Source organism: Carex rostrata, chromosome 26, assembly GCF_964058835.1.
Source record: "Carex rostrata chromosome 26, lpCarRost1.2, whole genome shotgun sequence".
NCBI lineage: Eukaryota > Viridiplantae > Streptophyta > Magnoliopsida > Poales > Cyperaceae > Carex > Carex rostrata.
In genome coordinates this window covers 6,981,272-6,998,106 of record NC_135943.1, presented here as the reverse complement: position 1 = coordinate 6,998,106, position 16,835 = coordinate 6,981,272, and the positions used below count along the sequence as shown (strand labels likewise).

At 36.5% G+C, this 16,835-nt stretch overlaps 2 protein-coding genes across 3 annotated transcripts; one reads left to right on the top strand and one right to left on the bottom strand.

Annotated features, from left to right (window-relative positions):
* Positions 1–3,497: 3,497 nt before the first annotated feature.
* Positions 3,498–5,939, top strand: LOC144544584 (nucleolar essential protein-like protein). The gene is made up of 7 exons (XM_078293116.1): positions 3,498–3,881; positions 3,996–4,088; positions 4,595–4,739; positions 4,825–4,935; positions 5,315–5,397; positions 5,516–5,573; positions 5,650–5,939. Exons 1-7 carry the CDS (start codon positions 3,570–3,572, stop codon positions 5,727–5,729), a joined length of 882 nt encoding a protein of 293 aa, XP_078149242.1. The 5' UTR covers positions 3,498–3,569; the 3' UTR covers positions 5,730–5,939.
* An 89-nt stretch (positions 5,940–6,028) lies between these two features.
* TADA (tRNA arginine adenosine deaminase) lies at positions 6,029–12,666 on the bottom strand. 2 transcript variants are annotated; one of them, XM_078293115.1, is made up of 5 exons: positions 12,186–12,666; positions 7,468–11,757; positions 6,947–7,034; positions 6,714–6,841; positions 6,029–6,510 (listed from the first exon to the last, which is right to left on the bottom strand). In XM_078293115.1, the coding sequence occupies exons 1-5, from the start codon at positions 12,542–12,544 to the stop codon at positions 6,252–6,254; spliced, it is 5,124 nt and encodes a 1,707-aa protein (XP_078149241.1). In that variant the 5' UTR covers positions 12,545–12,666; the 3' UTR covers positions 6,029–6,251. The 2 variants fall into 2 exon arrangements, with proteins under 2 accessions (XP_078149241.1, XP_078149240.1); XM_078293114.1 differs by having other exon boundaries at positions 7,468–11,763; positions 12,186–12,658.
* Between the last annotated feature and the right edge of the window lie 4,169 nt (positions 12,667–16,835).

The following is a 16,835-nucleotide window of genomic DNA, read 5'->3' as shown; positions in this document are numbered from 1 at the left end:
TCTATGGTACTATGCATAATACGGATTGATCCGTAATATAGATTAATGTTTTGGTTTTCAAAACTCTAACGATTGATTCAAACCGTGCAACATGATTCCATATGAATATGCACTTCCAAACCAAATTTTAGAATTTTTTTACTATTTTTTAAAATAGTTAGAAAATCACAGTTTTTTTATGGTCCAGAATTTTCAGATCAAGCAATTTTCCACCTATTTTACAAAATAGTAAAAAAATTCTAAAAAAAATATAAAATTTGGTCTGCAAGTACATATTCGTGTTGAATGGTTAGGATCGACCGTTAAAATTTTGAATATAAATATTGATATGTATTACAGACCAATCTGTGCTATACACAGGACCATAGACTCACTCCAACTTTTTCATCCGAAATATGATTATGATGATCTCGGAAATTAAAAATATAATTTACAATCTTTTTTTCCCATACAAGTAGTTTTTATTATTATATTATATAATAACTTACATGATTTTTTTAATATTAATTGATAACGAAACTCTCCTTGGTCAATTTTAAAAATTCATAGAATTTCTTAGGTAAATTTATTATAGAAATTATTTATATAAAGTGAAAATTAGTTATTTGCTACTCCAAAACTTTCAAATTGTAAAAACATCATCCCAAAATTTAAAATTTTGGAATGGTATTTTTACAATTTAAAATTTTGGAGTGACAAATAACCAATTTTCCCTTATACGAAAGAAAAGCTTACAATTTGTAGTTTCTTTATTAAAATATGGGTTTGGATGAATGTAGTGCGATAAACAACACAACTTCATAAAATCATTCAATATCTTCGTAACTTTATTATATATAAATACTATTTGCATGAAATATTTTAGTCTAATTACTTTTTAAGGACGAGATCATTATATTGGATTCGCATTGAGAACCTATAGTAGCAGTCGCTATCATTTTTTTTTTAATTTAAAAAAAACATCTATATTACATTGGAGAATCAGTGTTCTAAATAACGTGCTATAGCATTTTCGAACCTTAAACGGTATGCTATGAAATAAAAATGCTTTATTTCAGCTCCAACCTCTATAGTAGTCCGTTATAGCGTATAGCGCGTAGCGCAAATAGCACGCGCTATGCTACATAGACTTTTATTTCAAGGCCCAAACTGACATTTATTTTAAGGACTGAATTTTTTTCAAGACCCATATTGTTTTTGTATGATGCTTAGGTTATTTTGAATAGGAAAAAAAATAATTAGTTTATGTCATGATGCTAAAGTATTTTAAATACCAAAAATATATAGTTTATGATATTACTAGGAATATTTTGAGTAAGAATTTGGACTATGCATTGGTTCAATATGAATATAATATTTTTTTAATCAATTTGATATTATTTATTGCTCTATGAGAATTTAGATAATGTTAATAATTAGTAGAATAACATAATACAATTTTTGAATAAAAAAAATTCTATGTAGAATAGCTTTTGTTATAACTACGCTATCGTGGATAGTTTTTTTTTAACTTCTCTGCAATGACGCGATAATCGCTATTTAGAACTTTGCAAAGAACACACGGACACAACAACAAAGTCAATTTATACTTAAATATCATAAAAGTTTCTTTAAACTTCAAGCAATAGCGTCCTGTTAAAAAAAATTCAAAAATTCGAGACGTTAACAAAATTGCAGCATCTCGGAATGCTTTATAATATATTATTTTATGAATGAGATTACGGTACTGTCTGATATGTAGATCAAGTCAATCATGGATTAATATATTTGTTTTAAAAGTTGAAACAATCAATATGAATCGGTCAACATGATCTCCCTTTCAAAGTGTGTTTGGAGACTAAATTTTATATTTTATATATTTTTTTACTATTTTTTACTGGAGGAATTGTGCATGAAATTAAAGATTTTGTCGAGTTCTGACTTTTTTTCCTCTCTTTTTATCAATAAAGAAGGACAAACTGATTCTGGTAAAATATGGGTACAAAAAATATCAAATTCAGACCATTGAATTTTGTATCCATCTTAATAAATAGTAAAAAAATTCAGAAAAATGTAAAATTTGGTCTTCAAGCACATATTAATATGGAGAACAAGATGAACGGTTCGGATCGACTGTTTGAACTTTGAAAATAAAAATATGTTAATTTTACAAATAGGTCCTTATGTCCATAGAAGCATTTGCCTTAAAAGTTACGTTGTACTTAGTGTTTGGTAAATGCCCCCGGGGGCCCAACCCGGACCGGTCCGCCCGTGCCCGTGCCACGGGTATGCACGGGTACACGGGCACGGGTATTAAACGGGCTGGACCCGGTTTTTTTGGAAAAATACCCGTGAGAACCCGGACCCCAGTACCCGTAACCCGTACCCGTGACGCCCGTGCCCGTGAACCCGTGCGCCTGTGCCCGTGCCCGTGGTAGATTTTTTTTTTTTTTTTACTTTTGGTCTAAAATTTAAACCCAAATTCCCCCATTTCTGTTTTTTAATACTTTTTTTTAATTTCTGTTTTTCTTATTTCTATTTTTTATTTCTGTTTTTTTATTTCTGTTTTTTAAATTCTGTTTTTTTATTTCTGTTTTTTATTTCTGTTTTTCTTATTTCTATTTTTCTTATTTCTGTTTTTTTTATCTCTGTTTTTTATTTCTGTTTTTCTTATTTCTGAATTTTATTTCTGTTTTTTTGTATTTCTGTTTTTTTATTTCTGTTTTTCTTATTTCAGTTTTTTATTTCAGTTTTTCTTATTTTTGTTTTTTAAATTCTGTTTTTTTATTTCTGTTTTTTATTTCTGTTTTTCTTATTTCTATTTTTCTTATTTCTGTTTTTTTTTATTTCTGTTTTTTTTTATTTCTGTTTTTCTTATTTCTGAATTTTATTTCTGTTTTTTTGTATTTCTGTTTTTCTTATTTCAGTTTTTTATTTTAGTTTTTCTTATTTTAGTTTTTTTTTATTTTTGTTCATTTTATTTTTGTTTTTTTATTTCTGTTTTTTTTATTTCTGTTTTTTAAATTCTGTTTTTTAAATAAGAAATAAGAAAAACAGATATAAGATAAACAGAAATAAAAAACATAAATAAAAAAAATAGAAATAGAAAAAACAGAAATAAAAAACAGAAATAAGAAAAACAAAAAACAAAAAACCGGATCCGGACCGCCCGGCCCCCCGTACTCGGACCGTCCTGCCCCCGAACCCGTGACGGGCACGGGTATTAAACGAGCAGGGCAGGATTTTTGAAAAAAAAAACCCGTGATGCCCGGCCCGTTTTGCCCGTGTGCCCATGACGCCCGTGACCGTGACTACTCGTGCCCGTGCCCGGGTTTTGCCCGGACCGCCCGGCCCGGCCCATTTACCAAACACTAGTTGTACTATGTGTATCAAAGTATCAAAATCAAACACGTGACTTGTTTCTACTTTGTAATACGGAACACATCAATGCAAAAATAATGTTTTACAGGGTTTAAATTGGAAAAAAAGTTTGAGGGTATAAAGGATAAACCTTATTTTTGGGAGAGACCGAGAGAGCAAGTGTAAAACCCTAGGCCCTTCTGTTCTGAGAACCAGTGAGAGAGAAAGAGATGGTGCGCCCGTACGCGGTGAAATGGCAGAAGAAGCAAGACAAGAAGCGCAAACTTGAGGAAACCATGGCTTCAACTCACGGCGAAGAAGAAGAGGAAGAAGAAGAAGAAGAAGAACTGGAAGAGAAACAACAGAAAGTAGCAGAAGAGGCGGAGGAGGACGAAGAAGATGACGACGAGGAGGCTGCGGCGGCGGCTGACGATGTCGCCGGTCTTCCAGTGGTAGCGCGACCAATCGGTGGATCGAAGAAGAAGAAAGGTGTAATATTTGTGCTCGAAAGGGCTTGTTTAGAGGTTGGCAAAGTTGGGAAGGTAAGTCCTATCATTGTATTTTCTATAATTTCCTTTCACGTTGGAATTACATTAATTTATTGAATTTCGATGAAATCTATTTCACTGAAGCTTTAACTATATTCATGTCTTTAGAATTTTCAAATCCTGAACTCGGATGACCATTCGAACTACCTGAGAAAGCAAAACTGCAACCCGGCTGATTACAGACCCGACATTATTCATCAGGTAGCCAACTTTTTACTATGCCATGAAGACGAAAAATTCCGATTGCTGATACTTAATTGACTACTCTGACCAAGATACCTTCATCATGTCTCAATCCATACATTGTATTTTTTTTTTTTTTTTGAACAAACCTAGGATTAGGAATGTACAGAGGTTTACTTGAGGGCTAAACATTAATTTTTGGGTAAAACAGCAAAGCCCTCAACAGTGGCTTTAGAACTCTCCCAGCTGGTACATCTGCTATTTACCAGTATTCTTTTAATAGTGTTGAATTTCCACCACTGGCATTATCAGAAGGAAAGTAAGTATAGAGAGGAACAGAAGTATTTATTGGTAGTGTAATCTCATTTCTGCACTGTTGATGTCCTATATGATGCTAGTTTTGGTATTGTTGTATGGGAGGTCATCATGACACAGGAACAAAAGTATCAGCTTTTTATCTCTTTGTATTTCAAATTTTGTTAATCATTAAGCTAATATAGTTCATATTGTTGATCATGACATAGGCACTTCTTGCAATATTTGATAGCCCACTGACAAAGGCTGGGAGATTACAAGCCGTTTATGTAAGGACTGAAAAGGGTGTTCTTTTTGAGATCAAACCTTATGTCAGAATGCCGCGTACATTTAAAAGATTTTGTGGCCTCATGTGTAAGTCTCGTAGTAATTCTTAATTACTTCTTGCCACTATGTCGTTTTAAATTAGAGTCAAACACCATCATTTCTTTTGGTGCAGCACAATTGCTGCAAAAATTGAGCATTACGGCTGTTGGGAAGCGTGACAAGCTGCTTAATGTTATAAAAAATCCAGTTAGCCGCCATTTACCCATTGATTCACGAAAAATAGGTAATGAAGTTGCTTTATTCGTTTTTGTTGTAATAAGTTTGTAATTCTGAAAGATACATGTTAGTATTCTGTTTTTTTTTTTTTTTTTTTTTGGGGGGGGGGTTAAACTTTAATTAAGCTCAAAGAAAGGGCTAAAATAGACACTCCAGTTGAATCTGGGAGTAGTAGCCCAAGTACCAATTACTGTGTACTGAAATTGACCACGACCAGCATGGTGTTGATGGTAAGGTACAACGTTGCCTGGATTTGGACTTTTCGGACTTGCCATTCGACTATTTATATTTTCAGTTATGATACCTTGATTTTAAGTACCTAATCGTGCTTTGTGCTCGTCAATTTGCAACAATGTTTGTTAAAACAATACTATGAATTTTTGTAGGCCTCTCGTATAGTTCGGAGAAGTCAGTTAATTTGGTTGATTATGTTGGAAATGCTTCTGATGATAGCACCCTTGTCTTCGTGGTATGTAGTTTTAATAACACTTGTGAATTAATTAACACTGTTTGCTCAAGGTTAATATGGCAATTGCCTTGGTGTGTAATTATTATTACAAGAGCCATTTAAATATATTTTTTTATAGGTTGGAGCTATGGCACATGGAATGATTGATAAGGACAATATGGATGATTTCATCTCAAGTAAGTTTTCTTCTTGCAAAGTAATTATATGCAAACACTGGCTGTGAAACTAACTATTTACCTTTGGTTAATGCAGTTTGCAACTATCCTTTGAGTGCTGCGTGTTGTTTGAACAGAATATGTGGTGCATTGGAACAGAAATGGAACATTAAATGAATCACATTGTTGCTTGTTTTGTTTTATTTTCTAAGAGCTTTAGAAGTTATGTGATAGTATGTAGATCACAAACTTGTATTTTGCCTCCTTATGTAATTATTATACATAAGAGTGTCAAAATAATTTTGAGTTTGCAGAGATAATCATATGAATACTTTTCATGGACAAAAGATGTGTAATCTCTGTATGGGAGACGCACATGTTCAACTATTTATTGATAATACGAAATTTCATTCAGCGGCTGTATTATATCTTGAAATTTTGAATTTTTATTCACATGCAACAAATTTACAACTGGATGAAAAAAACTCGTTATTTAATTTAGCCATCCATCAAGAGTTTACCCTTAAAACGGTCAGCACAGCTGAATTTACAAATGCTTCAGCCGAAAATACGCACGCAAAATAAAATCTAGAAGCCTGATAAAACAAAGCGTCCGAAAGCCTAACAAAGTAATTGATTATTGGTAAGGGAAACCAAGAAAGCCTAACAAGTACACACACAACAAAAAAAAAAAAAAAACTAAATGCAAAACATGCCAGTGAACCGAGAGAAGAACTTGAGGGGATGAGCTGGTAAACACAAAGGGCTAGTTGAAGTTTCAGGTTTAGTGTTCTTTTTCTTTCTCCTCAGTTTAAAGAATTGCTGCATTATCTCAGAACACTCTTCTTCAAGTATACCGCGCCTTATTACTATTTTTGGATGGAACGGGTGCACAGGCCCGGTTTGTTGCACCGGTGGTTCCAAGCTACTGCTGGTCCCAGTATCTCCAGGAAATAGTCTGTTATAAACACACTTTATTGAGATAGTATCCATTGAAAAAGGAACATTAGAAACTTCAGGTATCGCATTGCCAATTTTAACATCATGTATAATTGTGTATATTGGCCCTCATTTAGAGGGGGAGGGAGTTCCGCAAGTATTGAAGCCAATGGGTATAACGGGATCATAAATTATTTAAAAAGAGAAAATAAGTTAGTGTACCTGACCCAGCTCCCATCTGCACCCAGAAGTTTATTGGGAGCGCCCCACACAACAGTATCAATTCTGGCTTGAAGAATTGCACCAGCACACATTGCGCAGGGCTCCAGCGTCACATACAGTGTTGTGTCCTGTCAATTTCAATTATTGTTTTTTTCAATCATTCCACTTCAGGAATACAAATACTCGAGAGTTTTTACAAGTTTGAACATTTTTTAGAAGAGAAGGAGAACTACCGAGAGGCGCCATGAGTGAAGAAGGTTAGATGCCTCACGTATACAAACCATTTCAGCATGCGCTGTTGAATCCCTTAGTTCCTCAACTCTGCAAAATAAAAAAGAGAAATACAAAACAATTTTACTTGTATACCCTGCCAGAGCTAGATATTTGCAGTCCCCAAGTTGCTACTTCCATTCCAAACTGTGATGATTAAGATAGTAATGCTGTTGTGACAATTACCAGCACAGTCGTGGTGGCGTATGGCATACTGCATTGGTGGTAGTGTTAAAATATACTACCAGTAATACATGCTCTTTTTTTATGCTCTGATCACTATACTTGTACTGGGCTATGGGGGATGTCCAAATTGCACTTCTAATTATACGCGTTCCTTTTTTATGCTCCCAGTTCTGATCACTATACTTTTTAGATAGGGATTTTATCAAACAGGTAAACCATCTTAAATTCTAAATCACCACATAAAAGAAAAAGAACGAAAGAAAATATGTATTTTTGAGATGGAAGAAATGCAACTTACAAATTACAGCCACGGGCGATGACCTCTCCATTTCGTACCAGTACAGCTCCAACTGGTACCTCCCACGATTCAGAGGCCCGTTGTGCCTCGACCAAAGCTTCTCTCATGAAAAACTCATCCAGCCTCCTTACTTCTTTCTCTCTAATATATGCCTCTTCCCATTCTTCAAATGATTCTTTTGGGGTTTGGCTTAGCCTCCTCAGATGCTTTCTGCTACCTTTGTCTACACTTTCATGCTCCTGCACAGCTCCACTTTCCGGTAACTTAGCTATAATTGCAGTAGAATCACTAGCAGCAGTTGTGCTTTCTCCCACTTTTGTTTCCCCGTATTCATTAGTAGATTTGATTTGGACTTGGGCAATTCTCTTTAGTTGTTTTTCTCTCTTCAAGCCCCCTGCTGCTTCAATTCCAGTATCTCCACTGGCACCCACGAGCGATGTACCGCTGGTAGAAGAAGCACTTGCACTAGGATGCCCAGTAACTTCACTTGGTCGTGATTCCAAGGTGGCAGTACCAAGAGAAGTGGTTACATTATGAACTCCAGTAACTCTGCTTACCAGTATGTCAGTTCTAGTTACACCAGTAGAATCTACGGCAGGTGTTTCTGTCTCTCTAGAATGTTCTTCCTCCCACTCATCAAATGAACTTTTTGGGACCTGCACTATTCTCTTTAATTGCTTCCCTCTCTTTGATTCTCCCTTTTCGCTACTTTCTGTAACCCTACTGATATGCGCTTCCGACAAAGAACCACTTGTAGCAGCACTTGCATTAATTTCACCAGCAGCTGGTAAATCAATGCCATATTGCTTGCTTTGCTCTGCTATGTTTTTTGCAATCTTTGGTATCTCCTCCATTACTATCCTTTCTCCCAACCTAAGAGTAGTTCCCACAACTCCACTTGCATGTACTCCAGAAGTAGTACTGCTACTAAATTTGTCAGTTTCACCAATAATTGAAGTGCTTTCATGGTCTCTGGCTTCTTCTACTACAGTCTTCTCTTGCAAAATAGGGATAACTGTCTCATCATCAGTTACTGACAAATCCACTTCTGGAACTTTTACCAATGCAGACAGGCCCGCTTCTGATGAATGTTCAATCAATGGTTGTTCATCCTTCTTTCCGTCATCATTTTTAATTTCAAGGTCCATCTCCTCTTGACCTGAGAACCAATCATCAGTGCCTCTCGAGTCACTTGATGAACTCCTCCTAGCAGATTTCAAATGTTTTGCTTCACCCTTCAAAAATCCTAATTTTATTATATCAGCAACAAAGGCCCATAACGACCGCCCATGCCTCCGACTTACAGAATTTTCAGCTTCAGTACTTGCACTTGCAGCTGTTTGGGAGGTCCCATGTGAACCTGAGCCCTTTCGGTCCCACAAGTTGTCAGATGGATCTTTTCTCTCATTCCCACCTAGTAGCTCTTCATGGACTGAATCGACGAACCCACCCACATGGTATGAAGAGGATTTCTCTAAATGTGAGGCCGACTCCAGACTACCACTGAAAGAGGTTGACCCAGCTACCAGACTGGAACTTCCAACCCTTTCGCTGCTACTTTCTGTTGCTTGATTTAAGGAAGTAGAGGTTCCACTACCAGCTCCAGTGCTCAAGTTGTCTGTGAGGGTACTTGCATCACTTACATGAACCCTAGTAAGGTTTACATCAGTTTTGTTGAGCACATTGACCTCAGTCTCGTGTACCATAAGTTGGTTTACAACACTGTTATTTTCTTTTGTAACTTGAGTCACATTGTGAACTGCATTGGATGTGTCGACCATTCTCCTCTCAGCTTCAGTCCGGCTTCTGTTTTGCACATCTGATTCAACCTCGTTTACTGCAAGCTGATCAACTACTTCCTGTCTCTCACTAGCACCTTGAGTTACATTCTGAACTGAAGTATTCAAATCTACCTTTCTCCTCTCAGCTTCAATCCGGCTCATGTTCCGTACTCTTGATGCCACCTCACTCCATGTGAGTTGATTTCCAATATTGTGCTTATCCCTCACAACTTGAGTCACATTCTGAGCTGAGGTAGATGCATCAATTCTTCTCCTTTCAGCTTCAATATGGGTTCTGTTCTGCAAATCAGATTCCACCTCATTCACTGTAAGTTGATTTAGGACATTCTTCTTATCCCTTGCAACCTGACTTAAATTCTGCACTGTACTTGAGGTATCGACCATCTTTCTCTGTACATCAACATTGGATCTGTTTTGCACATCTAGTTCGGTCTCAGATACTGCAAGTTCATTGTTCATATTTTTCTTATCCCTCAGGATTTGAACCTGATTCTGAACTGAGGAAGATGCATCAATCTGCTTTCTACCAGTGCTAATATGAGTTCGATTTTGCACGTCAGTTTCCACCTCACTTACAGTTGATGCATTTAGTGTATTATTTTTGTTCTTATCTACTGCAACTTGACTTTGAACTGAGGTAGAGGAATCAGACCGTTGCTCCTGCATACCAATTTTGGTTTTGCCCTGGAAATTCAGTTGCGCATCACTTGCCAAAAGCTTGGTTACATCATTCTTTCTCTCTCTATAAACCAAACTAGAGTCATCCTCGGATATAATTTTAACAATCTGTGATCCTTCCTTTGAGCTCATCTGATCTCTCTGGTCTCTATATTTCCCTTCTCTCTCCTCAGTCTGTCTGAGCTGAGAGGTTGAAGCTTCATCTCTAGTCTCCTTAAATCTTGATTGTCTCTCTAATTTTGGATCAGAAAACATAGTTGCACTGCCCCTTTGCTGGAGATTTGCAAATAATTCGTCATAGTCATCAGCCTCCTCTCTGCTCCTATGATCTAAAATGTTAATTTTATTGTCCTTTTTACTAAGGACCTCTTTTCTTTTTTGATCAGAAACTCGAATTTTGTCTTCCTCCTCGTAGTCATGGTCCTCATCTCTTCTTCTTCGATCTGAAACTCTAATTCTATCATCATAATCATAATATTTATCTCTCCTCCTCTTATCCATGGCCCTGAGACTATCGTCCCTTTCATCATAAATCTCTTTTCTCCTTTGATCAGAAACTCTGACTGTATCTTCACCATTGATGTCATAATAGACATTTCTCCTCCTTCGATCAGAAACCCTGATATTATCTTCGTTGTCATAACCATAATACCCATCACTCCTACGACGATCAGAAAATCTTAGTTTATCTTCACCATCAAAGTCACAATACTCTTCGCTTCTCCTTCGATCAGAAACCCTAATTTTATCTTCATTATCATAATCAACATACTCATTTCTCCTCCTTCGATCATAAACCCTAATTTTATCTTCATTATCATAATCATAATATGCCTCTCTTCTCCTTCGATCAGAAACCCTAAGTTCATTGTCCCTTTCATCTTGTACTTCTCTTCCCCTACGATCAGAAACCCTAATTCGATCTTCTCTTTGCATTTCCTTATCTTCGTCCACATTATTATAGTTTTCCTCCTTTCGATCTGAAACCCTTATTTTGTCATCCCTTTCATTGTAATCCTCTCTCCTCTGCCGATCTGAAACCCTTATTTTATCTTCCTTGTCATAATCATAATATTCATCTCTTCTCCTCTGGTCTGAAACCCTTACTTTATCTTCCCCATGAATATAGGAGGATTCATCTCTTCTCCTTCGATCTGATGCCTTTATTTTGTTATCTCTCTCATTATACACATTGTTTCCCTTTTGATCAGTCCTTCTCCTTCTGTAATTATCCACCTCCTCAAAATCATACTCTTCCTTTTTTGCTCGATCGGAAGCTCTAATTCTATCATCTCTATTTCTAACGTCCTCCACCTCATGATAATCATCATATTCTGCTCTTCTCCTTCGATCAGAAAACCTAAATTTATCATCATACTCATCTCTTCTTCTCCTTTGACCAGAAAGCCTTGTCCTTTCATTATCCTCATAATCATATTCTGCTCTTCTCCTTCGATCAGAAAGCCTATTATCAGACTCTCTTCTTCCCCTCTGGTCAAGCCTTATCCTTCCGTTATCCTCGTAATCATATTCACAGTTATCTCTTCTCCTTCGATTGAAATTCCTAGAATTATCATCCCTTCGCCTAGAATTATCAATCTCCTGATAATCATAATGCTCCTCAATTCTAGTATTATCAGAAACCCTGGGTTCATGTGATTTCTCTCTTCTTCTTACATCTCTCTCTATCAGTTCCGATCGATCACATTCACACTTGTAATCTTCATTACACCTCCAGACTTGTCTAGCCTGAGTGACCTCCCTCTCTAGAAGCTTATGGCCCCTCCCTTTGTTGCAACTCCTTGTTTCTCTAATACTGTAAACATTATTTACACTGAATTATAGAACGATAGAATTGATCTAAAGATAAAGCATAATTTTTAACATCTGAAACAGCAGATGTTAGGATCTACTAATGTGTGCTGATATTAGTACCTAATTCTAAATTTGATTTCAGCTAAAACGAGAATCTTATAACTGAAATTTCAGTTCAGTAAAAAAGATCAGGCATTTTCGCCAATATTAAACTAAAATATACCCGATTGGACAGGAAACCAGAGACAGACATTGCCAAACCAGAATTTAACATTAGATTGGTAAGCATACTAGCAATTCAAGAGAAATGTCTTTCTTTCAGATTGGTGTATCAAAAGCACATGGCCTATATCATTAACAATAGAATTTAGCATGTAAGTTATGATCTATCGATAATGAAAACCAGACAATAAGTACCAATACCTGGTCTGATCGCAGAAGCAGTGAGAATGGCTGCATCGGGTCTCCCGTACAGTGACACAGCAACTACTTGAGCAAGTTGAGGCCGTACAATGGGACAATTTCACCTGAGACCGGCGAGTGGTTGCGAGGTATGTGGCAGCAGCTGCAAGGAAGGTTCTAGAAGGTGCCCAGTAAAGCAAAGTGGATTGCCTTGAGAAGTAACCATTCAAAAGCGGAAGCCTGTGGTTCGGATTCGGGTTGTAATAGGGGTTTTGTAGAAAGTCTTGATCTGAGGGAGAAGTGGATGTTGGGAGGAGGGAGTAGGAGAATGCCGATTTTGCCCTTAGGCTTTGTGCGAAGGCACTGTAGCTGTGGTACATCTGAGCAGGGGCAGAATGTGAAGTAAGAGGAGAAGCTTGAGGCTTAGCGAGAACATCAAAGGAAAGGATTCAAGGCTTCTAATCGGGTGAGAAATAGAGTGAAAGGACCATTTTGTTTCTTAAATATATATCTGTTCTCAAATTAGAGCAGGGGTAAAATGGGAAGAGGGGAGAGCTTTGTCGATGAATACATCGCCGGGGAGCTTTATGAGCGGCCCTGATTTATAAACGTGCTGGTTATGTTAGATCGGACGGTGGAGAGAGCGGGGGCCGATAGGAGACGGCGGTACGACACCAAAAGAAGGTGACCAGATGAGAGTATGGAAGAACGGATAATTAAGCCTGTCATCTCTGTTCGCTTATTTTAACTGAAAAAATGGAATGGATATGGAGGCATGGAGCCAGCATCAGCCAGTGGGTCCCATGCGCATGTCGACTGTCGAGATCATGGGATGGGACCCTACATTTTATTTATTTATCTTCTTTACTTAGAGGACCCTGTATTTTTCAATATAATAATATATTATATATCTGATCATCTGACACAGCAAACCATACCCATTGTCACAGGGTGTGCATTAGTCTATTAGATGCTCGATAATTTGGTGCGATCCAGATTCCATAAAAGTTAAACAAACAAACAAAAAGATGGCCTTTTCCTCTCCATTGAAAAATATACAGGTGCTTCTGTTTCTTTCCAGAACGTAAATATTAGACGATACTGCTACTGAGTACTGAGTGCTGTAGATAATAAAGTCATTATTAAAAATGGAGATGAGTTCAACCGGGGTTGGAGCTGACCTGAACTCGGTCGGATTCCGATTTTGGGGATTAGCGGAGGCTAACAAGCAGCTGTTGAGTAATGGAGTGTCCAGTGTGTTGTTTTTATAATGGAATGTCGTGACAAGTGACAACGGACTGGTTCAGGGAGGACCGGAGGACATGGCCACGGGGGGATGAAGGGATTGAGAAGTTGAATTTTTGTGCTAAAATATTATAATTTTTTTTTTTTGTTTGATAATTAAAGTTGAAAGTCAAATTATCTAACTATTTTGATATTTACAAGATATCTGCGATCTCTCATACGGAGAATGTCATAATCTCGAAAAATGAGAGTAAGAATAACCGTATAAATACATGTACATGCAACGAAGAAGAAATGTAATATACTATTTGATTGCTACTTAATTTAGAATTAAATTTCTGTTTTTAAACTAAGATGACTAAAGTTATTCTTATTTAGTTGGAGTATATGCAAAGTATGGAGAGATAATTAATTTATTTCGCCTTTAAATTTATCATACATTTTATGTTTTGCTTATTGTTCGAGTGCATAAGCGTGGGATAGGTCCTTGCTTAGGAATAAAAACTGTATGGGTAATATTATATATGTATTCGAAAAGTTAGATGTGGATATTTAAAATTTGAAAGTTCGTATGGATATGAATACTGAATATTTGTATGGATATAAATACTGATATGATTTTATGTTTCAATTATCATATAATAGATATATACTGTATATTTTAATATATATATTATTTAAATATTATGTAATTTACTATTATAATTAGATAAATATCATGAACCTAAGTTTTTTTAATATTATTTTAATAAATATCCGATCTAATCCGATCTGTATTTGTATCCATATTTGTCTAATATTCAATATGTAGCCATATTCAGAAAATAAAAAAGAAATATGAATATGGATTTACCACTGTCCGCTCCGTATCCGCTCCATTTTCATCTCTAGAACCTAACTCCATCTCCTTCCTCTCATCTCTCCGCCAGCAAGCCTCGCCCTTGCCTCTCGGTCCCCTTTGAGGGGAGCAGGGATCCGCACCGACAACCCTTTTCTCTTTTTCTCTATCTTCTCCATTCCCTCCTCTACCCTCTTCTACTCTCGTCCACCTCGCTTTCTTTTCAAAAAATTCTAGCCGCCAGCAAGTGCTACTCGTTCCTGCCCCCTATCCCAGCACCTATCCATCGAGAGAAGAGAAAGTTGACGATAATAGCCCTAGTCGTCATCTCTCTTGTCTATTGACACTTTTTCTTCATTCACCATTGTTAGGAGAACTAAGGACAGTTGGCGGCAATTGCCCTAGTCATCGGCTCTCCTCTCTCTTTGCACTCCTACCACCGCGGTTGAAAATTTTGATGTTTAGATGGCATGAAATAAAACAAAAAATTTATTCGACTCAAAACAAATGATCTAGTTATTGTTAGTGTAAGAAACAATCTTAATTAGTCTAATCAAGAAGGAAATAACATAATACCTTGGATTTGATCTCCAAATCAAATCAAGAAGGGTTGTCTTGCTTAGCAACTTCTTATTCCCCTTCTCTTTCAATAGTGGTTGTGCTTTAGCCCTTCAAATGACGAGCCTCCTTAGGTATCCACCGAAATATTAAAGAAAATACTTGTATCTCTAAAGCTAATAAGAGATTAACAAGTAGAACCTTAATCCTAGTTTAACCCTCTTCTTAATTTATGAAAACTTCTTAGAGGATTTCTAGATCTCAACACATGAGAGAAAAATGGGAGAGAGAGAGGAGAAAAGAGCAAATTTCGGCCAAGATATATTTCACATAATTTTCTGACCTTTCGGTACTAAAACTCGTATATCTTTTTCTAGGTAACTTCAAACGACATGAAACCTTCACCATTGGATTCTAGGCTCTAAGGGCTACATATTACATAGGTCATACGTCCAGAATGGTTAGTATTTGCCCTTTCAAATTCTAGTTCAAAGTTACCTAAAAAAATATGTCCAGAAATTTTTTTCCTCTTTAATGAGATTGATTAGATTTAATGACATATTTAAATATCCCTTAAATTATGACATCATTATTCAATTCTCTTTAGCATATATTTGGACTTTGGGCTTAAACATATTAATCATATTAATATTTAAGTAAGTCCACAATCCCATATATTAAAAGGCCAACATATAATTTAATATTCTATGTTAATTTATATGCATCTCTCATGTGTCAAAAGTCATTTAAAATATGTCACACATACTTTAAATATTACTAGGATTATTTTATAACATCTCCATATCATATAATTATTCATATATTAATAACATATAATTTGTACAAATTAATTATAACTTCTTATAATTAACATAGCACATATTATATACATATCACATATGTTTTATTAATATATTTTCTTTTAATCTTTCATATGGTGTGACCCTATGGGATTCTTGTTGGGGTTTCCCGGTGCTAACCAAAACCCCTTTTAGGCTTAAGGTGCGGAATGACCGTAGAACAAAAATTTCTATGGCCAACTTAAGCTCAGGATTAAACTGGGTATGTCAGGAAACTTTCCAAGGCAGTCTACCTTCAGTATTCCTTTGGCATCAAAACCCAATTTAATCCTTTTACAAATCTACTCCATGATTGATTTCTAAAACTTTAATCTACTTACAAATTAAATAGATTAATATAACATATTTATACCTTGTTTCCAAATCACAGTTGGAATGCAGACCGAGCGAGTAGAGCCTCACCAGGGAAGGAATCGACTCGGAACGGAGCATCAGACGTCTGATGCCTCTATCGGTTATCCACCAGGACTAACCGGAGAGCGGTTTATTTCTTCTGCCAGAAATACCGTAAACTGCGGAATTCTGCAAAAATACAATTCACGGGAAAAAGACGAAAACCCGTAAACACAAATTTTCGGTTGCTCAGTTTCATCAATATGCAAAACTGACATACCGCGAAATTCGATAAAACACTATTCATCGATCCCGTAAATATACTCCACAACAACCCGCAAGATTATATGTCAACTACGTATAACTTTCTTTTCTCAACCGAAACACTATTTGGGAGAGAAACCGAGAAAGAGAGAAAATACCGATTCGATTCTGCACGAAACGATACAAGTGAATTAGCAGTTTTTTATCTCTACCCCTCCACCCCTATTTATAGGGTTTAGGGTCGGTTGCCAAAAGACCAAAATGCCCTCCAAGTTCGGCCTATTTACAAGATATGCCATTGAATGGATAAGGATGACATGTCATGTGGATAAGATCGATGACGTGTCATCTGGATAGGATCGATGACGTGTCATGTGGATAAGGACGAATCTGAAAAGACCCGAATGCCCTCGGCCCGAACACAAATAATGTTCGTATAATTATTCTGAACAATTATATATATTTTTCTTGCGGTTGTTTGTTTCGGTATCGATGACGTGTCATCTGGATAGGATCAATGACATGTCATGCGGATAAGGACGAATCTGAAAAGACCCGAATGCCCTCGGCCCG

Coding starts and splice junctions, on each gene's coding strand:
- LOC144544584 (XM_078293116.1), top strand. CDS start 3,570: ATGGTGCGCCCGTACGCGGTGAAATGGCAGAAGAAGCAAGACAAGAAG. Junction 3,882..3,995: donor AGGTTGGCAAAGTTGGGAAG/GTAAGTCCTATC, acceptor TCATGTCTTTAG/AATTTTCAAATCCTGAACTC. Junction 4,936..5,314: donor CATTGATTCACGAAAAATAG/GTAATGAAGTTG, acceptor GAATTTTTGTAG/GCCTCTCGTATAGTTCGGAG.
- TADA (XM_078293114.1), bottom strand. CDS start 12,544: ATGTACCACAGCTACAGTGCCTTCGCACAAAGCCTAAGGGCAAAATCG. Junction 11,764..12,185: donor TGCTTCTGCGATCAGACCAG/GTATTGGTACTT, acceptor TAATGTTTACAG/TATTAGAGAAACAAGGAGTT. Junction 6,511..6,713: donor GCAGATGGGAGCTGGGTCAG/GTACACTAACTT, acceptor TGTTTATAACAG/ACTATTTCCTGGAGATACTG.